Source organism: Paroedura picta, chromosome 13, assembly GCF_049243985.1.
Source record: "Paroedura picta isolate Pp20150507F chromosome 13, Ppicta_v3.0, whole genome shotgun sequence".
NCBI classification, from domain to species: Eukaryota; Metazoa; Chordata; class Lepidosauria; order Squamata; family Gekkonidae; genus Paroedura; species Paroedura picta.
In genome coordinates this window covers 46,953,932-46,979,568 of record NC_135381.1, presented here as the reverse complement: position 1 = coordinate 46,979,568, position 25,637 = coordinate 46,953,932, and the positions used below count along the sequence as shown (strand labels likewise).

Sequence of the window (25,637 nt, the reverse complement as noted above, 5' to 3'; positions counted from 1 at the left end):
TTTCCTACTTCTGCACCGTCTTGATTTCGAGGACCACTCTGGTCTCTGCATATATGCCAACAAGTAACTGAGCAGGGGGAGCATCGGGTGGGGGTGGTGGGGTTTGAAAGGTCTCCTTGGTGCCCTCAGTCCACTGAGCATGCAATGACAGTGGGCTGATTGCTGGAGTGAACTGTGGGCACACGGAGGATTATTACCTGGACAGCAGAGTGGTTTTCGGCTGCCAGAAAATGCCTGTACCCCGGATGGTGTTTTCGTATCCCTGCAGAGCTTCAGGGAGAGTCCTAATCGTGGTCTTGCATCTTCTCCAAGGAAAAAGGCCATGCAAATTTGTTTCTTTCTTTCCTTCCACAAGCGATGGGAATGCGTCCGACCTTGACTTTCCAGTCGTGAACCTGGTGAGGAATCTCTGCCCTACGTCATTCCCACTTTGCTTGTGTCTGCTTCACGCTGCCTTATCTTGGTTTTTTGGCCCCACCGTCTTGCCATGACTCTTGCTGTGCATTTTTCAGATTGCATTTGCAGCCACTCTTGCAGTTCCGTTAAGCAGATTCTCCCAAAAGGCAAAGATTTTAAGCCATTGAATCCCAACGGCCTGGCTGTAGAGAGGACCTCTGCCCTCCCACCCTTTACCCCTTCAGGTTCTCTGTCTGTTTGGCTTGCAATATGCATTTCCCAGGTGTAGGAATATTGGGATGGCTGTGGATGTTTTTGTGCAGAGGAATCTAGAGTCAAAGCCTGCCTTTGCCAGAGACTCATTGTGTGGAGGGAGATGAGCCATTGCCTCAGTTTCCCTTTGGATAATGGCAAAGTATTTGCAGCCCAAGTCCTATTGAGTTGTTGACTGGATGTCGCAGCTTGTTGATGGTAAGGGTATCCCCTGTGCAAGCACCGAGTCATGTCGCTGGGATCTCGCTGGGATTGAACTCTCAGCCTCATGGGCAAAGCTTTCAGACGGCTGCCTTACCACTCTGTGCCACAAGAAGCTCATAGTATAGCATTTAGAGGTCAGCAAATGTTTGGAAGGATCTGGGTTCAAATCCACACTCTGCCAAGTCTGTGGGCAAAGACTCTAATATCTGCATGGAACAGGAAGGACAGATCTCTCCAATATAATACTGTTCAGTGGAGTCAATTAACACGGCCATTTGTCAGTATATATGCATGTATGAAACCACCTTCGGCAGGTTTCCATAGGATCATCTAATCCCTGTCCAGCTCTAAAGTATTTCACATAGAATGTCCATTTAAAACTGTGGGGTCTTCTTTAAATATTTCTTCTTGGAATGAATCTGTCATCCTTTTATCTCTTCAGTATAGTTCTTCAGTACCATTCTTTTATCATGTTAAGTTAAGGTATTTCTGTGTTAATCTTTCAAATGCCTACCTGTGCTTTAAATTTTCCCGTTGATTTCTTGAATTCTGTCAAACAGGTCTTGTGCTCTTTTATTTCTGTTGATCCCTTCTATTTCTTTACATTAGTTATAATAGTTATCTTTCTCTGTATGTATGAAGAAGAAGAAGAGTTGGTTCTTATATGTCACTTTTCTCTACCAGAAGGCGTCTCAGAATGGCTTACAATCACCTTCCCTTTCCTCTCCCCACAACAGACATCCTGTGAGGTAGGGGAGGCTGAGAGAGCCCTGATATTACTGCTTGGTCAGAGCAGCCTTATCAGTGTTGTGACGAGCCCAAGGTCCCCCAGCTGGTTGCATGTGGGGGGACACAGAATCAAACCCAGCTCACCAGATTAGAAGTCCGCACTCCTAACCACTACACCAAACTGGCTCTCTGAATCTCTGGAATGCTCTCTTTAGGCTTCTAATTCTATTTCTTGTCACCTTTTACTTTTGCTTCTCAGTTATTCTTATCAATTTAAAGGTTTTCTTCAGTCATTCATCAAGACTTTTCATTTCTTATAGCTACAGGAAAAGTCTTTGTCCATTCATCCTTGTTGAAATCCCAGGTTTCCACCCACAATTCTTCTAGATCATATCAACTTGAATTGTAATTCAAATCTGTTGTTTACATGATCTTCAAGAATTAAAGTCTTCGGGAATGTTATTTAGCACTATTTGGCAATATGAATGCTTTTGTTGTGTTTCTTCATCTGTATTCTAATTTTCAATATCAATAATGCAGGGTCTGTACCACTGTTGGCTCTTCTTTTTAACAGAGGGGATAGAGCTTCTCCATCTTCTGCTTCTGATTATGTAATCAATCTATTTGATTTCTACATTGGCTACACAAGGATGTCCACATATATAATCATCTGTTTGGTTGCCTGGAACATGTGTTTGCAATGAACAAATTGTTATTCTTAAAGATTTCTATTAATCACTCTCCTGCTTCAGATAAGCAGAGCCCAAAACTTACAGCAATATTTGATTTTGCATTGTTTCCTACTTTTGCATTCCAGTTATCTGTGATTATCAGCACATCTTGTTTAAGTGTGTAAGCAATTTCTTCCTGGACACTAGCAGTAAAGCTTTCAATTACTTCCTCGTCTGCGTCTGTAGTTGGGACATAAACTTGAATTATGGTTATACTAGAAATTAAGCCTGCTGTAAATAAAATACAGCGGGCGCTAGCCTCCCCCCGCCCCCTGGGTCGCAGCCATTCCCAGGAGGGTGGGCAGTACGATCGGCGGCTCTCTGCCCAGCCAGCAGGGCGATAGGCGATGGCCCTGCCCGGCCAGCTGGGAAGGGCTTTCTCCCCCCGCCCCCCGGACAGCCAAAGAGCCTGCCTTGGGGCCAGGGAAGAGTCAGGTCTGGCGCGCTTTCCCCCCCACCTGCCGCCTACAGGCCGAGGCCCGCCGCCTACTTGATGTGTTGGCGGTCAGGTGGGTAATGGCGGCCGTGGGCCAAATATGGCTGATGTTGGGGGCACTTTGCACCTCCCGATTCGTCAGACTGGGGCCAAGGGATCAATCACAAGCCGCACTGTGCGTGGCTCGCAATTGGGCCCTTGGTGCCAGACTGACAATTGGAGGGCCCAGTCGGCAGGCACAAAGTGCCTTCCTCATCCCGGACAGGGCCCACCCTAAGGGCCTTAATCTTTTATTCATACCACTCCTGCGGAGCGGTTAAAGATTGATAGTACTCTCTGAATGATTGACATTATTAGGTCAGACTTTGCATTATAATCCCCTGATTGCTTTTGCTACATTTTGCCTCACAATTCAAGCAACTCTGTTTCTTCTTTGTTTGTGGTATCCCATGTAAAGTATTTGCTAATTTTCTGACTGAAACTGTCGTGGTCCATTCCACTTCCACTTGCTCACTCCTGGGATTGCCATGTTTAGATGTTCCATTTCTTGTTTTATGACTCTGAGCTTCCTTTTATTCAGACTCCTCACATTTCATGTTCCTGTGATATGTGTCAAAACAGCTTTGGACTTTCCTTTTGTATCCATCCACATCAGCAACTGAATGTCCTTTCGACTTTAGTCCCGTTGCTTGGTGAGATGGTTGTCGAAAATATTGCTTAGCAGTGCTACAGATTTTCATGTCCGAAGGGCTTGCTCTGCCTAGTTCTCCACTCCTCTTACATTCTCATTTAACTAGAAGAATGGACCTACTTTCTTCCTCTCAGCTTTTCCCATTGTAATGGGGAATACTGTGGCATGCATTAACTTGATCTTGGTCACCTGCGACTCATCCTAAGGATCTTTTCTAGCTCCTTCATGGCTGATCTTCCCAGTCTCACGCTCCTTTTGATTTTTGATTTCTGTCTCCCTGTGGATTGATGATAGTACAACAGTCACTTCCAGATTAGACTTCTGTAACTCACTCTATGTGGGCATAACCTTGCTCTTGACCCAGAATATGCAACTGGTACAAAATGTAGCTGCACAGGTCCTCACTAGGTCTTCGTGGAGGACTCATGTCCTGTCGTTGCTGAGACAGCTGCATTGGTTGCCAGTTTGCTTCTGGATCAAGTTCAAGGTATTGTTTTTGACCTTTAAGGCTATACGTGGCTTGGGTCCCACTTACCTGCTTATGCCCACTGCAAGGCACTTCGTTTTGTGGATATGAAGCTGCTTTGTCATCCTAGGACCCCAGGAGGTTCACCTGGCCTCAACCAGGGCCAGGGCTTTTTTAGTTCTGGCCCCTACCTGGTGGAATGAGCTCCCAGAAGAGCTACGGACCCTGATGGAGCTCTCTGGGTTCCTCAGGGCCTTCAAGATGGAGCTCTTCCACCAGGCATTTGGTAGTGGAAGTACCAGCAAATCTCAGGCAAGTCATGGCTAATCTCACTGGATTTTCACGGCAAGAGATGAACAGTGGTGATTTGACATCTGCTGTCCTCTGCATATTGACCCTGAGCTTCCTTAGGGGTCTCCCATCCAAGTACCAGCCAGGGCCAACCCGACTTAGCTCTTGAGATCCAATGAGGGTGGGCTAGCCCAGGCCATCCCAGCCAGAGGATCAGAATTGTTCAGAAATCTGGTTTTTATTCCAGATTAAGCAATACAATATGCATCCAATAGCAGGACAGTGCATTGGACATTCTACTCCGCCCATTCATTGGGAAACACTAACTGTGCCTTAATCCTATTTAAACCAGACTGTTAGGTGAACAGAAGCATGACTGGCGTCCCAGTTAAGGATTTAGGATCTCAGTGCCAGGAACTGCATGGCAAGGGTTAACATTTGAATGTCCCTCACTTGCTGGCATATTCAGCATTTAGAATCGTTAGATGTTTCATGAAAACTGGTACAGGCAGTCCCAAAGAAATGGAGAGCATGCCCACACATGAGCAAACATTAGTTTTATGGCTGGAGGGAGGAAAACTCACTTTGAACCTTGCCATTTTTGCTCTGTGTTCCCCTTTCAAGTGGTTGTTACCTTGTTTAGCTCTCAGCTATTAGATCATAATTAAAATTAAAAATTGCTTGTATGTGACATATAAAATTATGGTTTCTCCATGCAGAATGAGGCGGGAAGGGTCTGCGTTCAAGTAATGTCTGCCAGACCCATTTGTAGGATGTAACTGGATCCCATGCACAGCTGCAGGATCTGGTTTTAAGGTCAGGATCCAACCACAGACCAGAGAGGCAATGAACATAGAAAGAGCACCTTCCCATAAGTCCTTCTCCAGCTTTTTGGTTTTGGCTCCCTTGTACGAAACTCGTTCTGTCTTCTCTTAACATGAACCTGAGCTGGCTTGAACTTAGGTTGCACGTCATTGCCATGATCTGTGGCCTGGGATGCTGATCCGTGTCCTGGCATTAGCAGGAGGAAGGAAGCCAAACAGTTGTGACCCACATGCAGCCACGCGCAGCAAAGCATCACTCCGCAAATTACACCAAGGTGGGGGTAAACAGGGAAGTCATCCAAAGCCAATGAATGCCAACCGTCTGTAAGAGGATTTCAGACTCACTCAGGCCATGCTGAGGAGGATAAGAAGGATCCGTGTGCCTGAACTGCTTGCCTTCCCTCTCCATAAGGAAGACCTGATTGGGATCCGTGGTGTGCTGTTCAGCAGGGCATTTCCTGGTCAGGGCACGCAGTTTGCAGGCAGGTCAATAAGGGCATTTCCTTTTTGAAGAAGGCCTTGTAGACAAGTTGTGGTATGCCCCAGCCCATTCTGCAGCTCATTTCTGCCAGACCCATTTTGGGATGTTGGTTGTGGGAGAAAGAGGTTGGCAGACATAGAATGAAGGATGGTCATTCCAGGAGAGGGGGCTTGTTGGCAAACAGGGGCACTCCTTGCTCATTGGCTTTCTCCAGAACCCCTGAAGATAAATAAAGACCTTGTAGATGCTCAGTGGCTCATAGAGAAAGGAAACTGCCCTGCTTGCTACCTGGGGACTGGTCAGACCATCATAGCAATGGGGTCTTGGAGAGGAGGCCAGTACACCTGCTGTGCAAGAGGCTTGGAAGGGGATTTATCATGCGCTGGATTGGGTTGGGAACTGCCGGAATCAAGAATCCTGCTCCTGGAATCAGTCATGGCCTCTCGGGACCAGCCATTGTTGCTTGGCTGCTTCAGAGGAAGGACATCTCTCTCTTGCAACTCACTTTGCTCTAGTGAGCAAGCAAAATGTCTCCCCAGCACTTAAATGGCACTCCTCATGTGCAAGCGGTGTGCTCCCACAGCCAGCTCTTCCACCACTGTTAGGACGGCCACAGTCAACGTGGGGGCAGGAAACAGTGGAGCCCTGACCCTCCTGGGCCAAGGCTGTTCTCAACCACCCACGCATCTGGGGAAACCTCTGGCACTTGTTAGAAATATATATTATTAATTTACAAAGCTGTAAAACTATGGCATACATTAGAAAATAGTTGTGGCTTAGCATACAAGAAGGGAACTGTGGCTGTATGCCCTCCCTGTTGAGTGCAAGGAAGGAGTCTATTCCTGACGCAGCAACAGTGTCAGCAGACACATCGGGGTCAGGTGTTGGAACAGACCAGGATGCCTCTGCAGCCCCAGGGCAAAGAGGGCCCAGCAGACTCTGTGGTACTGGCAGAGTCCTGTCTGGGGCAAGCCAGAGAGGAGAAAGTGTCCCCTCCACATTGGGACCACAGTTTTTCACTGACAAAACGAATCCTTGTTAGTGTGTCCCCTTCTGCAGAACATCCGTCTCCTCTGCTGGCCTTGAGTCCCAGAATGTGTCTGGAGACCAGCAGGTGAGGCCTTGCTCCAGGTACCTTGGTCCAAGCAGAGCCTTATCAGTAGAGGCACAGGTGTGAATACAAGTCTCATCCAACTAGTTTGCTGTGAATATTTTTGAGGGGGTTGATCCTGCAACCTCATATTGTCTCCTGCATGAGTTGTGCTCTCCCTCCCCCATCCAAGCTTTGCTTCTCTTATTTATAATTAACTCCCACCCATTTGGGAAACCCTCCCAGGACAGTGAGGAGAGCCCAGGGTTTCACGAAACCCTGGTATAGATGCTTTTCTGTTTTGCTTTTCCTAATGGGGACCTTCCCCAAGGATCCCCCGAGTGAAGACTGAAGCACAAAGCAGTTGATGGAAGCAGCTGTGGATGAAGGGACCCTGAGCTCCCACGGTGAGGCTGGTGGACCTGGGTCACCCAAACGGCAGCTATTCTCTCCTTGCCTCCGTCCAGTTGGATGAACTGCACACGCAGTTTGCAGGAAGCTGAAAGACGGAACGTGTGTGCTGTGTTTTTGCACACACAATCTCATTTGGGTGAGATGATGAATTTAGCATTGTTTTGGCTCATTCAAGGAGACTTTACAATAATTGGCATGTAAGGGGGAGGTGTCACCTGGGTGTCACTACTTTTATTGTAAAAATGTGAGCGTTTTGAGGAGAGGGTTTGCATGGTGTGGGTTATAAAAGAAGCAGTCTTGTCTCTGAGGGATGGGGTAAACGGGGGCATGTGAATCACTGAGGTAAGGGACGTGATTCTGAACCTGGCTTATTGATAGTGGGTTTATAAATTTGCCAGATGTGGCAGAGACCTCGGTGGGGCCTTCCTAGGAGTGCTTTACCTGCCGCCTGCACTGGGCTGTTTTCTCCAAACACGCTGCCAGTGGTGATTATCTTCTTTGATACATTTATAGACCAGCCTCCTCCTCCTGTTGCATTCAAACCCCTTTGTGAGCAATCAGCCATGTGGTTTAACAGAGCACAAAAGGAAGGGCAGCACATAAAGAAAGCAAATTCATGAGAAAGACGTAATTGCCGTTCTTTGGGATCCGTATCTTATCACTTTGACATGAATGAGCAGCAAACACTGTGCAATCCGGGGTGGGAGACCCAGGCAGAGCAGTCCTGCTGGGGCCCCAGGGCCTTCTGCTGCTTTTCAGCTGTTGCTCTGAATATAGGAAGGAGGGTGGTTGGGATCCACTCTTCAGGTGACCGAGGGCACACTGGAAAAGGGGAGGGATGGTAAGCGGGAGGAAAGATTTGCTTCAAGGATATTTTTGCAGAGAGCTGGATTATTTCACTCCAGCAGCCTTCACTCCCTCTTTCTCTCTCACACACATACTTTCCCACTGGCTCTGGGCTCTCTAGACTTCCCCTGGCACCTTGGGCTGTGTACAGGATCCAAAAAAGGAGAGTCTTGTGATATTGGCTTAAGCAAACATATTTATTATGGTTTAGTCAGAGAGATTTTTATACATAAAGTGGGGAAAAGGGGGGGGGGTGCAAGTGTAGGATGTGCATGGAACCCCCCCCCCACAGTGAAACAAGCTCCCAGAAGAAGTCCAGGCCATGTTGGAGCTACAAATTCAGTCCAAAGGAACTGCACCGTTGATTTCCCAATTTTATAGAGAAGCCAAAAACGAAATCAAAAGGCCCAAAGAATGAGTTTCTTATCCACTCTTATTAAGTATATTTTAGGTATATTAGGCATTCAACTTCTTGGCAATCAGAACAAGGTCCCAGGTACATTTCTCACATTTTCTGATTCTTTCTCAGTGATTGCCATTCCAAAATCTATGTTCCATTTAACAGTTATAAATCAAATAAGACATATCTCTAGGCTGCAAGCTCCGGTGTCTTGAGGCATCACTTGGCCACAATGATCCCTGCGACAATCACCTCCAGGCTGGATTTCTGTCACTTGCTCTATTTGGGCCTACCCTTGTCCTTGACCCGGAAATTGCAGCTGTTGCAGAATGTGGCTGCTCGGGTCCTCACAGGTATATCGTGGAGGGCCCACATCCAGCCGGGGCTGAGGCAGCTGCATTGGTTGCCAGTTGCAGCCCAGATCAAGTTCAAGGTTTTGGTTTTAACCTTTAAGACCACCCGTGGTCAGGGCCTCACTCATCTGAGGGGCCGCCTAACTCTTTATGCTCTGGTCTCTGCGGGTACAAATTTTTTGGTCATCCCTGGCCCAAGGAAGGGGCCTTCTTGATCCTGGCTCCAGCCTTGTGGAATGAGCTCCTGGGAGAGCCGAGGGCCCTGATGGAGGTCTCTGGGTTCCGCAAGATGGAGCTCTTCCACTAGGCCTTTGGTTGAGCCTGTCAAGGGTCCCTCCCAGAGTGAGCCGGTGAATCTGGCTGCTCCTCGTTAACCTCCATGGCGGAGTCCTGCAGCCTGTTGAGCAGGAAGGGAGGGAGGGAGGGATAAGGCCGCTGCCGGGAGGGATGAATGTACTTGGTTTCTCCTGTGCTGGCCTATGCACTCCTGGAGAGCGCATTTTTATATATTAGTATGTTTGTTTGTGTAACTATTTATTTGATTTATATACCACCTTCCTGGCAAGCCAGCTCAGGGCAGTGTGTAGTATTAACGCAGAGCAGTAGTACAGGTGAAAAACTAATAACATTTTAAACCATTCAAACCACATCTATAATTAGCAGCAACATCAGTTTTTATTTCTAGCACAGTTTCTTTCCATCAGACTATTTCCAGATTAAGTGTTTATCATGGAGGGTGCTTTTATGTGGGGCCCCTATTAGATGTAGATGCAGGTAGAGGAGACAATTAGGGTTTCAGGTGTTTATGTTGGGAAGGAGGGATTACCATAGTCCTGCTGTAACTATTAGGGAACTATTAGGGAACTACTTCCTTCTAAGTGACTTTATCCAAATTCCAGAAAGAGTGCTCGGTATTAAAGAGTCCAGCGCTCACTTCTCCTATATTGCATAATATGCATTTCAGCGCATTTTAGATTTGCCTGTGTTGCACAGGAAAATCCAGCTGCAAATGCACATTGAAAGTACATTATCCAATATGTGCAGATCCTCTGGGACCCTGCCTTTGGAAGAGAGAGACCGAGGTGTTGGGCTGTGGCATATTAAGCAAATCTGCATTGAACTGTCAAAGGCTTTCATGGCCAGAGTCAACTGGTGGTTAGGGCCATGGTCTGGTAGCTTTAGCCCTTGATGTTTTGCCAGTAACATTCCCCACTCAGGCACAGAGAGATCCCCATCTTGCCACGTCCTACCTCTGAAGAATGGCCATTGGGGACCAATCCTGACTGAGCCCTCAGTGCAGCAACTGGCCCTCCCCCACTCAAGGAGGAGGGGTCAAGACCACATGCTGCTACCTTTGCAGGCCCCATTGCCGCTTTTTTAAACTCCAGAGTTCTCATTTAAAACGGCATTGGCACCCACAAATTGCCCCATGCTGGCCAGCAAGGAGTGTGCTTTTATTTATCTCCAGCTTGCTGGATCAGAAGAGAAGGCGGAAACCATCCATCCTCCGTCTTCCGCTCCAAGTTGTTGGAGTAGAAATCTGCCCTCTTCCAAACCACAGTGGAATAGCAGCTGGCCCTTCTGGCCATCCCATGACTGGAGAGCTCTCAGGCTGAGGAAGCCCCTGCTGGGTCACTTGGTGGGTCCCAGAGTGAACATGCAGATCCAGACCCCGCATTGGGCTCCGCTGCGCTCCCTGTTCAGCAAAGTGCTGCCTCTAGGAAGGGTCAAGCTCAGGATTGCCAGTCTGGCTCGCCTCTGTTGACACAATGTTTTTCCTTCTCTTTTGCCCCAAAGGTTGGATTCGGCCAGGGACCACCTGCTGCCCATTGACTATTACTTCCCGCCGCAGAAGACGTGTTTGATCTGTGGGGACGAAGCTTCCGGGTGCCACTATGGAGCACTCACCTGTGGAAGCTGCAAGGTCTTTTTCAAAAGAGCTGCTGAAGGTAATTCTCAAGGCCTGGTTGTTGCCCCACGGGGAACAGGGACCACAGTGCTGTGAAGTTCAGCCCTCACGTCAAAGGCTATTCCTAAGGTCCAAAACTCTCACATTTGGTTTCAAAAGAGGAAACTTTACAAAAATGAGGGGGGTAGGAGAAAGGAAGATGAAGGGGAAATACAAGGGAGTCGAATCCCTAGCCCACCTGTGGCTCTCCAGATGTCCATGGACTACAATTCCCATGCATGTGCTGACAGGAGCTCATGGGAATTATAGTCTCTGGACATCTGGAGAGCCAGTTTGGCCAGCCCTCCCCTAGAGGCTGTTTGGGATCTATTTAAAACCACACTAATTGAAGCCAAACAGGTGCATTCCACAGGTGGGAAAGGCACTGCCAAAGAGTTTACTAAAGGAAGATGGGAAGATGGCAGAAAACCTCAGAGAGAACTTTGCTTCCATGTCCACTGTGTAAATTGTGGGGTGTGTGACCGTGCCCAGCTTCTATTTTCAGGAAGATCATTTGGAAGGCTGTGTGCAGTTCTGGTCTCCATATCTCAAAAAGGAAATTGCAGAACGGAGAAGGGAGACCAAGATGATGAGGGGGTTGAAGCCCCGTCCCTAGGATGGAGGGAATCGCCTAGAAAGAGAGGCAGAAGAGTCTGGGATCTTTCTGTATAGAAGAGAGGTGACCGAGAGGCAGACATGAGAGAGGCATGTAAAAATTATGCACGAGGTGGCGAGAACTGACAAATATAAATGTTTTTTTCCTTTCACAAAATACTCAAGAGCATCCAGTGAACCTGGTGGGCAGTAAGTCCAGGATGGACAAAAGGAAATGCTACTTTACACAGAGAGGGATAAGTCTGTCGGCAGGTGCTAGCCCCAGGAGCTGCCGGGGGCTTCCACATTAGAGATCCTGCCTCCCCGAGCCAGCGCAGGATAGCAGCTAGGGTGCTTTACTGATGAGAACGTCCCTGCTGCCTCCAGAAGCCGGAGTCCAGCTGGTTAGAAGTTCCCAGATTGCTTCACTGACATGTATTTGACACCCATTTGAAGTAAATGAGGCCGCTGTTTATCTAGCAGCAGCTGAGCCAGTGTTGGCATGTCCATTTAGAAAGCCAGACATCTGTTCCCTCATGTCAAAGGGAGAGGAGCCCTTCACCAGAGCTCTGAGCTTGTTAAATCCATCTGGAGAAGTGGCTAAAGCCACTCTGGCCTGTGGCCCCTTTACAAAGGCCAGCCATAAAACCCCACGACTCCTGGTACTTGTCCTAGATTTCTGAACAGTATCCCTCTGTCACTGTCCATGTTGCTTTGAGGTTTCCCCCTTGTGAGGACAAGAATCTGAGGCCCAGTTCCATGAAGTTGTGTAATGGCTGAGTTCCCTTTGGTCATATTGTCCTTGTCTTGGGCCTGGCCTTGTAGAATCATAGAGTTTAAAGGGACCTCCTGGGTCATCTAGTCCAAGCCCCTGCGCTAGGCAGGACACTCCCAACCCTCTCACTCATCCACTGTCACCTGCCACCCCTTTGCCTTCACAGAATCAGCCTCTCCGTCAGATGGCTATCTAGCCTCTGTTTAAAAATCTCCAAAGATGGAGAACCCACCACCTCCCAAGGAAGCCTGTTCACTGAGAAACCGCTCTGTCAGGAACTTCTTCCAGATGTTTAGATGGAATTTCCTTTGAATTAATTTCATCCCATTCGTTCTGGGCCTAGTCTGCACACAATAGATAATGCACTTTCAATGCACTTTAGAAGGAGATTTTCCTGTTCTGCACAGGAAAATCCAACTGCCAAAGCACATTGAAAGTGCATTATCAATTCTGCTCCATCCTCTATGTAGCAGCCTTTTAAATACTTGAAGATGGCTATCAGATCCCCTCTCAGTCCTCTCCTCTCCAAGATATTCGTAGGATCATAGAATCGTAGAATAACAGAGTTAGAAGTCCAACCCCCCGCACTATACAGGAAGTGGCAGCCCCTGCACTAGGCAGGACACTCACAGCCCTCTCGCTCACCCACCGTCACCTGCCACCCCTTGAACCGTCTCAGAATCAGCCTCTCCGTCAGATGGCTCTGCAGCCTCACAATTGGTTCACGATTGTTGCAACCAGCTACATCTATGTGTGACCAGCCAAAGTTCTCATCTCATGATCACACTCTGGTAATGGAGACCCTGTCCAGGTGGGCTTGGGCCCCAGTGGTGCCTTTTGAGTCCTGTCATCTCAAGAGTAATCAGCAGGAGAGGGGCCTGGGGAGGGGGCTGCAAACCACCACCTGATGCTCCGGGTGCCTCTTCCGAAGCCCCAGGTGTGGCTGTGCTCTGGAAATTGTTTAGTGTAGTGGACTCATTTAGAGCAAGGACACATTTTATTTCTCATTTAGAAATTGCAGGGAAGCAGGAAATTTCATTAAGCCGAATGGAAAGAAAAGTCCGTAGGTTTTCAGTGTGGGCCAGCGTTGGAGACCCCCCTGTGCTTGGTAATATAAGTGGGCTGTAAATCTTGGGAGGCCGGCTGGGCTTCTGAGAGGGCTCACAACTGATGCCAGTTGTAATTCTTCTGTTAGTCGGATAGGAACATCTACTCAGTGCTCTGGCTGCGGCAGGTAATAAGTCATTTGCTGGGTTTTATGATATAATTTAGCAAAGAGGCACTTCGCGGTCCACCCGCCAACACTCTCGTGCTCTGGAGGCAGCTGTGCCGTTCCCTCCCAATATATTTTCCTTCAGATCACCACAGAAGGCCCTTGTTTATCAAGTTGCTCCGAGAAAGAGGCCTACATGTTGTGTAGTGGTTGCAGACGTGGCAGAACTTCCTTGTTTGGAAGCTTCTGGAAATGCTACGGACAAAGAAACCAGCCTGGATCTCATGTAGGGCATGTCAGTTGAGTTCCTGATGGCACTACTTTCAGAAGGGGTTTGTGTGTGTGTGTGTGTGTGTGTGTGTGCGTGCGTGCGTGTGCTCACCCCTGGAAAACGCTCCTCACAAGTAGTAAATCTGTGCCAAACCTTGCTAACTGTTGGCATTTACTATAGGGAGGGAATATGTTATGTGTGGAAGCTTTAATAATATGACAAAGCTGTAAGCTGCCTGAGTGGGCACAGTCCCGAATTCTCTCACCTCTTGGGTTGTGCAGAGGACCCATGCGTGAGGCAGAGCTATGAACCTGGAAGACTCTTGCTCAGAGCATTGATCAGCGACAACTTTGACCCCAGGGTAGGCTTCTCTTGTGCAATGCATCCAAAGGTTACAGTCCTTGCCAGAGGGGGAGAGTTGCCAGCCTACAGTAGGGCCTGAAGAGCTTCCCAAATTCCAGCTGATCTCCAGATGACAGATAAAATGGCTGCTTTGGAGGGAGGCCTCTGTGGCAGTCTGCCCCACAAAGGCTCCTGTCCTCCCTAAAACGTCAGGAATTTTCTGACCTGTGTAGTGGTCCTTCTGTGGTGATCTGAGAGGCATTTAGCTGCACTGGATGAGTTCAAATCCCCTGGTCCGTATGAAATGCACCCGAGAGTACTCAAAGAACTTTCCAGAGAACTTGGACAGCCCTTGTCCATCATCTTCAGGACCTCTTTAAGGACTGGAGATGTCCCGGAGGAATAGAAGAGAGAAAACGTTATTCCGATCTTCAAAAAAGGGAGGAAGGATGACCCAGGAAACTACAGACCAGTGAGTCTGACCCCTGTTGTGGGGAAGATAATGGAGCAGATATTAAAGGGAGCGATCTGCAAACATCTGGAGGACAATTTGGTGATCCAAGGAAGTCAGCATGGATTTGTCTCCAACAGGTCCTGCCAGACCAACCTGGTTTCCTTTTTTGACCAAGTAACAGGTTTGCTGGATCGGGGAAATTTGGTTGATGTCGTTTACTTGGATTTTAGTAAAGCTTTTGACAAGGTTCCCCATGATGTTCTGATGGATAAGTTGAAGGACTGCAATCTGGATTTTCAGATAGTCAAGTGGATAGGGAATTGGTTAGAGAACCGCACTCAAAGAGTTGTTGTCAATGGTGTTTCATCAGACTGGAGAGAGGTGAGTAGTGGGGTACCTCAGGGCTCGGTGCTCAGCCCGGTACTTTTTAACATATTTATTAATGATCTAGATGAGGGGGTGGAGGGACTATTCATCAAGTTTGCAGATGACACCAAATTGGGAGTACTGGCAAATACTCTGGAAGATAGAGACAGAGTTTAACGAGATCTGAACACAATGGAAAAATGGGCAAATGAGAACAAGATGTAATTTAATAAAGATAAATGTAAAGTTCTGCATCTGGGTCAGAAAAATGAAAAGCATGCCTACTGGATGGGGGATACGCTTCTAGGTAGCACTGTGTGTGAACGAGACCTTGGGGTACTTGTGAACTGTAAACTAAACATGAGCAGGCAGTGTGATGCAGCGGTAAAAAAGGCAAATGCTATTTTGGGCTGTATCAAAAGGGGCATCACATCAAAATCACAAAATGTCATAGTCCCATTGTATATGGCACTGGTCAGACCACACCTGGAGTACTGTGTGCAGTTCTGGAGGCCTCACTTCAAGAAGGACGTAGATAAAATTGAAAGGGTACAGAGGAGAGCGACGAAGATGATCTGGGGCCTAGGGACCAAGCCCTATGAAGATAGGTTGAGGGACTTGGGAATGTTTAGCCTGGAGAAAAGGAGGTTAAAAGGGGACATGATAGCCCTATTTAAGTATTTGAAAGGTTGTCACTTGGAGGAGGGCAGGATGCTGTTTCTGTTGGCTGCAGAGGAGAGGACACGCAGTAATGGGTTTAAACTCCAAGTACAACGATATAGGCTAGATATCAGGAAAAAAAAATTCACAGTCAGAGTAGTTCAGCATTGGAATAGGCTGCCTAAGGAGGTGGTGAGCTCCCCCTCACTGACAGTCTTCAAGCAAAGGTTGGATGCACACTTTTCTTGGATGCCTTAGGATGCTTAGGGCTGATCCTGCGTTGAGCAGGGGGTTGGACTAGATGGCCTGTGTGGCCTCTTCCAACTCTATGATTCTATGATTCTATGACCTCCAAACGTGCAGAAAAGCTCAAGTGCAATACAGAAATTTTTTTGGCAAAAAGGTGGAAGATGCATACAAGCGGCCATCAACATCTTTAAGGCCAAAGCTCTTGCACAACTAACCTATGGGGCCCCAATAAGCATCTCTGGTAATCTATCTAACCTAGAGAAGGTCCAGTCTAAATTTCTGAGAACTATTCTCCAATTGCCAAATAACATCTCCAATATCGCAATTAGGATAGAGACTGGAATGGTTAATGTTCAGACTAGGCTCTGGATGGCAACCCTTATGTTCTGGCTTAAACTGGTATTTCGGCAGAGGGGTCTTATCAGCCTTCTACTAACAGACTCATTTGTCGCACCCTGGTTTTAAAAGCACTATTAGAGAAGCTGTGCTCCTATGGTCTGTCCTATCAATTTATTCTGGGCCTGGGACATGACAAAGCGAAAGAACTAATAAGGAACAGAGTAATAGATGTAGAAAGACATCATGATATCAATAAGATATTGGACCCACTTTTTGGGAAAGACCTTCTTAATAAGGCTGTCTTAATGCCATATCTAACTGATCTTCCACATTCTGAACAAAGAAGATCTTTTGATCTTCTCCGCTATAATGCCCTCCCTTCCGCTTTCCTGGAAGGAAAGTTCAAGGGGCTACCGATAGAAGCACGTAAGTGTGTCTGTGGCGAAGGTCAAATAGAGACAGCTGAACATGTCCTATTTGAGTGCAGGCTCTATCGTCACCTCCGTACAAATTCACTGGCCCCATTGCTCGCAGAATGCCCCAGAGGTTTGAGGAAACAGTGCCTTAAGCTACTACTTTCAGACACAAATAAAGATCTAACAAAAATTATCGCTAGATTTGCTTGGGTAGCTATAAAAATAAGGCAGAGCTGGACCAACCCTGTTCCCTAGTGTTTTTTTTTTCTTTTATACTGGATCTATATACAATTGTTCTTATTTGTTTTCACCCATTTATAATTGATTTTATATTTGTAATTTTATGCTTTTTTACTGGCTGGTCTATGACCGTAAATAACTTGATTGATTGATTGATTGATTCATTCTATGACCTCTAATAGTAAAAATAGAGCCTCTTGTGGTGCATGGCGGTAAGGCAGCAGACATGCTGTCTGAAGCTCTGCCCATGAGGCTGGGAGTTCAATCCCAGCAGCCGGCTCAAGGTTGTCTCAGCCTTCCATCCTTCCGAGGTCGGTAAAATGAGTACCCAGCTTGCTTGCTGGGGAGTAAATGGTAATGACTGGGGAAGGCACTGGCAAACCACCCCGTATGGAGTCTGCCATGGAAACGCTGGAGGGCGTCACCCCAAGGGTCAAGACATGACCTGGTGCTTGCACAGGGGAGACCTTTAACTTTAATAGTAAAAATAATAATAAAATTTGTATTTCTATCCCACTCTTCCATATCGCTCAAAGCAGGTATAACAACATTAAAGGAAAAAAAAGGCTGGGAGGGGGGAGGATTTGGGACGGCAGAGGAGGAGGGGCTGGCACCCCTAGGACTGAGATTAGCCCTGGGCTGGTTTGCCCAGTTTGGTTGTTGTTGGTGAAAGCATAGTTAATTCTGCTTCCCCACATTACGGTGGAGTTTCGATACAGTTCAAATCTTCCAAGGATATTTTGCATCGCTTCCGAAACGTACTTTCTCCAGCCTTTTTGGAGGAATCGCAACACAGCCAGGGTGACATGTGGATGGGGAAGTACAGATCTTTCACAGTTACCCAACTTTTAACATATTTATTAATGATCTAGATGAGGGGGTGGAGGGACTATTCATCAAGTTTGCAGATGACACCAAATTGGGAGGACTGGCAAATACTCCGGAAGATAGAGACAGAGTTCAACGAGATCTGAACAAAATGGGCAAATGAGAACAAGATGCAATTTAATAAAGATAAGTGTAAAGTTCTGCATCTGGGTCAGAAAAATGAAAAGCATGCCTACTGGATGGGGGATACGCTTCTTGGTAGCACTGTGTGTGAACGAGACCTTGGGGTACTTGTGGATTGTAAACTAAACATGAGCAGGCAGTGTGATGCAGCGGTAAAAAAGGCAAATGCCATTTTGGGCTGTATCAACAGAGGCATCACATCAAAATCACAAGATGTCATAGTCCCATTGTATTCGGCACTGGTCAGACCACACCTGGAGTACTGTGTGCAGTTCTGGAGGCCTCACTTCAAGAAGGACGTAGATAAAATTGAAAGGGTACAGAGGAGAGCGACGAAGATGATCTGGGGCCAAGGGACCAAGCCCTATGAAGATAGGTTGAGGGACTTGGGAATGTTCAGCCTGGAGAAAAGGAGGTTGAGAGGGGACATGATAGCCCTCTTTAAGTATTTGAAAGGTTGTCACTTGGAGGAGGGCAGGATGCTGTTTCTGCTGGCTGTAGAGGAGAGGACACGCAGTAATGGTTTTAAACTTCAAGTACAACGATATAGGCTAGATATCAGGAAAACGTTTTTCTCAGTCAGAGTAGTTCAGCAGTGGAATAGGCTGCCTAAGGAGGTGGTGAGCTCCCCCTCACTGGAAGTCTTCAAGCAAAGGTTGGATACACACTTTTCTTGGATGCTTTAGGATGCTCTGGGCTGATCCTGCGTTGAGCAGGGGGTTGGACTAGATGGCCTGTATGGCCCCTTCCAACTCTATGATTCTATGATTCTATAACTCTCAAAGTTATACGACTTTCTTTGCCGCAGCTCTCCATGAGCCCCCGGACACACACGCCCTGTGCAACCTTTTGAAATCAAAAATTGCTAGACTGTTACAGCCTGCAACAATTTTTTGCCATCACCCCCAAGTTCCAGACTGTAGCTACAAAAATAAAAGAGCCAGAGATAGCCTTTTTATTGTGGAGGTAAAAGAGGAAACTGTAACAAAGGAGCTAGAAACTTAGTTGTTTTTAAATGAAAACTGTGAACTGAAAGATTAAGGCACTAGATTATTGCAACATTCTACCAATCTAGCAACACCTCTGGTGTTTGGGGAGGGAGGAGTAGCTGCAGGGAGAGGGGCAGGAAAAACCAAGGAAGACTCGCCATGTAGAAGCCTGGTTTTCAGTGCATGGAATTGAGAATGGCAGCTGCAGCAGCAAAACAGTAGGAAGGAAATAATGTCCCTTTGGAAAACTCCAAAATCTCCTCATTCTGAAAACAGATTTAGTGAAATCACTAATGAGAGGATCTCCACTCTTCCAACCTTGATCACTTTTATCCAGCTTCCGGTATGCTGTTTCCTGTTCCAACATCTGGCAGAAGAGCTGCTCCAGGATGCCTGGAGGAGATGGATGATCTAGATCCATGTTGTTCTGGCCTTAATGTACAACAGAGAGGATTTTGATCACCTTCATCGGCTTTTCTTTGTACAGCTTTAGATAGCATCTTCTAAATTTTGTAGCCAGGCACGGGTGGCTCCATTTGGCAGGGGTTCTGTTCCTTCCTGCGGGCATATCTCAGAGGTAGACTGCCCCACGTTGGGGCTCATGGGTGCTGTAGGATTCTGCTCCCATCCTTATGACAGGGGATGTCAACTTGTGGGTTTTAAGAAGCCTCTAAGAAGGAGCCCCTGAGTTTGCTGCCGCTGGCCTGTGTCTAGAGGCAGGGAGAGCGTCACACCTCTGGCCTCTTTTCGCATGAACACAGTGTTGTCGCAAGGCTGATGTTCCTTGGCTGGACGGTAAGGTTCCCATCTGTCCTGCTTCTGGCAGGAAGGACTGCCCCACCTGCAGGCAACTGGCCCCGCGTACCGCCACGTTGCTTAAATTGCCCTGCAGCTTCGAGGCGGCAAGAGGCGAGGTGAGGCGGTGTGGGGGTGGAGCCGCGCAGCAGGGCAGCCCGGATGGCGCCGAAACAGTTCTGCCCCACGCCCAGCCCCATAAGTCTCCCTGTATGTGGATAGGGTGGCCAGGAAAGCACAGTTTTCTTTCACGGATTTTTAAATAGGTGTAGGACTTGCACCTTGCAGTGCGTACTGACATGCACGATGGCAGCATGAGGCACCTTCCTTCCTCACCCTGTCAGCCCCTCGCATAGCCAGCCCTACACATGTGGGAGCATTCCATTTTGGGGGGAAAGAGCGTTTCTTCCCCAACAAGTACTCCCCAGTTCCCTTCTTTCCAGATGCTGCCCCACCCTAGCAACTGCAAAAGAACACGTCCCCGCTGTCGTCCAGTCGCTGTTACCGTCCCGAGCAGGAGCCGCCACTGTCCCCCCGCCGCCAAAGAGCAGGAGTAGCCCCCCCTTGCCACCGCCCCCCTCACCGCCCCCGGTGTCCCGCCTTAGGTCCCTCGCAGTCTGGTCACCTTACTGTACGGCCACATGCTGGGGTTGCGGTGCTGTCCCTAGGCTGGCTGCAGTAGGACCTCTTGGCTGAAGTCAGCAGCACTCCGAGAGCAACCAAGATCTTCAGGGTGTAAATCCTTGAGAGTCGATGCTCCCTTTGGCAGTCCTGAAACAGGGGCTTCAAGGGGAGAGTACGATGTGAGACTGCTGAACTTGAGTCTGTTCACAAATTCAGAACAGAGCTGCCAAGAGTCCCTGGGAGTCCCGGTCAAAGATGCCATCTCCCCTCCCCCAATATGACTCTGATCCGAACCAAATAACAAAACAAAACAAATTACTTGGCTGGCTGGCTGCCAGCATGCATTATATTACTATTATTACTATTACTATCAATATCACTATCACTATCATTAAATTTGTATTTATGTCCCACCCTTCTGATGCTTAGGGTTAACCATTTTATAAAACATATAAAAGGGTTAAAACATATACAAACATTAAAATCATTTCAATGTACTATAGTTCAGGCCCCACAACTGAAGTCCAGACAAGAGAGGTTTGGCAGGAGTCAATTGTCCGCTTCCGTCTCCCTTCCTCCCCCTCCTAGCCGTGAGGGATGTTGTTTTAGGCCTCTGCCATAGGCCAGCTGGGATAGCTCCATTGGGCAGGCCTTGTGGGACCGGTTTAGGTGCCACACGGCCCTGATCTCTTCATCCCACCAGGTGGGGGCCAGGGCCAAAAAGGCCCCCGCCTTGGTCAAGGCCATCTTCTCCTCTTTTGGGCTGGGGATCCAGAGCAGATGTTGTTCTGCAGATCTCAGTGCTCTTGGGAGGTTATAAGGTGGTCGAACATTCCAGCAGGCTGTCTGCCCATATGTGGCAGCCATAATTTACCAGAAAATAAAACTAGGAATGTAAAAATTGGAACACCTGCATGAGGATGATCGTAGTCACTCCAGGGCCCAAAATAAACAGAACTGGGATGTTTTGGCCCACGTTATCTCCTTGAAGTGGGTCGCCATGCCGATCTAAAGCAGCAGAACAAATTTAGAGTTCAGTCAGGCACTTTTAAGACCAGCAAATTTTATTCAAAACATGAGCTTTTGCATGCACACACACACTTGCACACGAAGCTCATACCTTGAATAAAACATGTGTCTCCAGGCCCCCATGCTATTTGCAGTGGAAACTAAGGCTGTGCACAGGTTACGTTGGTGGAAGAGGACCTGGGAGGATAAAACAGGGGAGAGGAGAAGGATGGAAGTTGCCTGCGTTGGATTCCCCTTGGGAATACAGGCAGGAATACAAAGCCAGCACATAAATGCACCTTAACTTCTGTTCCTGCCTTGTTATCTGTGAGGCAGATTAATATTTATTATGCATGCTGAGGCTGGAGGAGGAGAGAAACATGCTTTTACTACTTTGAGTATGAGGAATATTAACTCCCCCCCCCCACTTCCGCCCATAGTATTAACAGAGTTTGGCTTCTAAACTACCATGAAATGCATTCAAGGTTGCCAACCAAGATGTGTGATTTCGTGTGAACAGTGATAAATAAGAGTTAAGGAATAGATTCCCCCTCCCCCACTGCTACACTAACAAGGATGCTGCGTTGAGAAATGGCAAAGGGGAGTGATAGACCTTGTCCAGAGGCCACATCCTGTGCCCGTCAGTCTTCCCTTGCTCCAGTGTAGGCTTGGCTAATGACAGGTTTAGCCAAATCTGGTCAGAAAAAATTATTTCTTCCGCCTCCTGGCCTGCTGTGCAGGAAGTCCAAGAAGTTCTTTTCTGGGCTGTGCCTTCCCTATGCAGCTGGTGACGTGCCTTCCAAGTGCATATAGCATGATAGCAGCTTCACAGGTCCCCCAGCTGGCTTGAGCCCCCTGAATATTCTGCCCCCCCCCCAGTCCTCCTTTGTTGGTGGCCCTGACTCAGAACAATGGAACACCACCTACCAGGGCTGAATAGGGACAATTAATTCTTATCTCACAAGAGAGAGAAGAGAGAGAGAGAAGAGAGAGAGAGAGGGAGGGAGGGAGGGAGAGAGTCACACAGTCAAGATAGATGGTCAGAGAATCAGTCTAGGCAGATAGGTAGGAAGATGGGTGGGGTCGGTGGGGTCGGTGGTTATAGTAGGACGGTGATAGATAGATAGATATAGAATCATAGAATAACAGAGTTGGAAGGGACCTCTCTGTCTGTCAATGTTTTGAGCTTGATACGTTCCATGGAAGCTGGTTGTTGGTAAACCAGTGGAATGACAGGTCCATGCAACACCCAGGCATTTCATAGACTCACTGTTCCAGGAGACTGTGGTGGCCATGGTCAGTGATGCCTTTTAGCGGACAAAATGCCTGGAGGAAATCCTGGGCTAGTGGCACTTGATTTAGTCAGCAAAAAGTAGAATCTCTGTGTTCAGAAGGAGTATATCTGCTTTATTGCAAATATTTTGGTACCAGTAACAGGGTATGTCTACCTCCAAGGTGCCTTGCATGCGAATTTCCCAGGGGCTGGTCCCCTTGTGGAGACAGAGTTTATTTCTCAGCTGCTGATCTTTTGCCATAGCTTAAAAGAGACAACATTTATAAAACCAATGGAAAGCTGAGCTCTGTCAAACATGGATCTCACAGCTCAGTGGGCACTGAAATGAAGTAGGGTGGGACACTTCTGCAAGAGTTAGATGGATGGATGCGCAGCGGATCATGCCACCTTGCTGTCTGGAGCCTGCAGGTCATTTTGTGCATTGATGCTCAACACCTGAAGTGGTGCAGGGGCAGCTTCTGGCTTCCTCTGGCCTTCCACCATGCAGCAGTAGCAGCAACAGGCACTGTAGATCCCTCCCTCTGTTCTCAAGGATACCTCTTTCAGCATCTTTACACGACATCAGAGTTGACCAGCCAGGCTCTCAGAGCTCTTCCCTGTCCCTCTGTCAGGAAGCCGACTTGGCAAGCCCTGAGCTGTCTGTCATTGGCACAACTGGAGTTATTTGTCAGCCTTAAAGGTGAAATAGCAGCAGGTACAAGTAATTGGGTGTGGAAGTAGATTGTCCGATGAGTCATGCCTAGAGACCCTGGGAGCAACATTCCAGAGGGCGAAGAGGACCAGAGAGGAAGGCTGTTGGGAGGCTTGCAAAAGCAAAGCAAGAGGATGGCAGAGAGATTCTTCAGTGGACAAGCTGGGAGAGGCAGAACTGTTTTGCATCTTGCTATATCTGTCTAATCCTTTTTCAACTTGAGAGCTTGTAAGCTATATATGTTGAGCCCTAGATTTGCGGAAAAGAAGGGAAGGGATATTTTCTGTGCTGTTTCGAAGGAGTTACACGAGGATACCCTGTCACAAAGAGGGAGGAGCTTATTGAGAGACCATCAGCTGAGCTCGCTAGTAGGGATTGCAGACACACAGGGGATTGCAGCTGGGCCGGGTTTCTCTCCTTGCCTTGAAAGAGCTGACAGAGAGAAGCTGTGAGCAGCCGAGCAGTGAGGGCCTTCAGGGGTGCACTATTTTTAGCACCCAGTGGTGCTGTTGGTTGTGGTGTGTCTATATTTAGTAGGGAAGGCTATAAATGTCATCTTTCTGGCTGCCGTCTTGAAGTCTCTTCCATTTCCTTTCACAAAGCAGTGCTCTCCAGTGGCACAAGTTATCCTGAGGTCCCCATGACAAGCTGTTTGGCTGCTGCAAGATCTGATCTCAGAAGCCTACAGCATCCTGCTCCCCTCTCTTTGTGAGAGCTGAAATCATCCCCTATACTGATGGGTGCAACGTTATTTGGGATTTTATTTAACCTGCTGGATAGCTGGCTGCCTGGTTGTGATAACGGGAGAAGCCTCACTGGTCCCAGTCAAACATAGGGAAAGGGCTCCTTAAGGATCCACATTGGCTTGGCGTGTGCTTCTCTGTGAGGTCTTGACATGGAGTCCCACTCATTTCCACAGGACGGGCTAACTGGGACGTTTGCAGCTTCTGTGGCCCATGCCAGCTTAACACAATTAGCATTGCTCCCCAAAGCCCAGCGAGCGGCCCGGAAACTCACCAGAAAGCCTCAGGACTCTCTTGTTTTCCCTTGCCTGGGGGCCTGAGCTCCTTAACCCACAGGGGCAGGGCTCCTCGGCTCCCTCCCGCTGCTCTCCCCCTCATGTTTTGTTGCCAAAGGAGTTTCTGTCCTTACCTTGAAACCGTTATTCTTGTAAGGATATCCTTAAAACACGCTGTGCAGCCACCCAAAACACACCGCATGCCACGTCCTCTTGTGTGGCTGGCAGGTGTGTTCCTTCCACGGTGCTGTCTTCCCTTCCTCCTCCCTTCAGCCAGCGTTTGGTGAGATGAGGATGGTGGCTACATTGGCACACCTCAGAAAGAAGCCTCACTTCCTTGGACCGGGGGGGGGGGAGGCTTTAACCCCCCTGTGTGTCCCCTTCAGGATTGCCCATTCATAAACTCATGGCTCATCCAGGACGGGGGCCCCCACCTAAAGCTCCCTCCAGCTGCCCCCCCTCCCGCCTCAGAGCTCAGCCCTGGACTCAGTGACCTTGGAGGAGATCTGATGCATGAATCCGGGCTTCTGGTTCTTCGGAAAAGCAGTCGTTCTGTCTAGTGTGGTTCATTCAGGAGAACTTGTTATTAGGCAAACATCTGTTTTTCTTCCATGCTAATCAGGCCATTCTCTTTGAATTTATGGTTCATCCAATGCATATGCAGGGTTGGCTGGTTCATAGGCCTGTAAAGGAACCTGCTGAATGATCCATGATTTATTTCATGTTGTTCTCTGTTACCCCTGTCGCTGTCCAGTTCTACATCGTGGACCGTTTAGACAAATTACCTCTTGCTTTCTCTTTCATAGTTGGAGTGCTTCGGGTAGGGATGGGGGTTGCATTTAATTGGTCCATCTCGCAATTAATAATATCCAGAGATAGGTCTAGTCTGTGCAAAACAATTTCATATTTTGTGACTAGAATAGTAGCATGAATTATATGTATTTTGCTTCTCTTCCCGTTTTTTCAAAGGATTTGCAAGAGGGTGGTAGAAAACAAACAGGGTGGAGTTTGCAGTAACTTTGGGGCAGACGCAGACCCATAAAGCAGAGCCCAGATTAGCAGCCGTCCAAGTCATCCCAGATGAGGAGTTGGTTCTTCTTTGCCAGAAGGTGTCTCCAAGCAGCCTACAGTTGCCTTCCCTTCCTCTCCTCCCTGTGAGGAAGGTGAGACTCTAAAGAGAGCCCTGATATTCCTGCTCGGTTGGAACAGCCCTCTCAGGGCTGTGATGAGCCCAAGGTCACCCAGCTGGCTGCGGTGGAGCGCGAAATCAAACCGGGCTCAACAGATTAGAAGTCCGCCCTCCTGACCATGACACCAGGCTGGCTCCCAGATGAAGAGTCTCATGACCTTCCTCCTGCCCCTTCTTGTAGGAGTGTGTAAAACAAGCAACGTTGTACAAGAGGTAACATTTTAATGTTTGAAATTAACCAGTTTAATTAAGTTTTTATATTGGGTTTTATTCTATTTATGTATTCATGTTTCGCTGCAACCCATCCTGTGTTGCCAGAGAACGGACAGATAATGAATAGAATATAATAATAACTAAAGAAAATAAAGTTTACTGCTAGGCGGATAACAGCAGGCAATGAGGAATACCGGCCTAGAGAAAAACAAGTCATGTCTGATCTGCAGGCTTTGAATGGGAGGGATTGTTTGCAAACCTTGCCCTTGGAAGTCAGGGCTTCCTGGAAGCTTATCTCGAATTTCTCCTCAGA

At 47.9% G+C, this 25,637-nt stretch overlaps 1 protein-coding gene across 1 annotated transcript in view; it reads left to right on the top strand.

Moving 5' to 3' along the window:
- AR (androgen receptor) overlaps nucleotides 1-25,637 on the top strand; it is a 206,602-nt gene that overhangs the window by 93,403 nt on the left and 87,562 nt on the right. Inside the window, exon 2 of the mRNA XM_077308518.1 lies at nucleotides 10,423-10,574. Within this exon, the coding sequence (XP_077164633.1) occupies nucleotides 10,423-10,574 (152 nt within the window). The remainder of the gene's footprint in view (nucleotides 1-10,422; nucleotides 10,575-25,637) is intronic.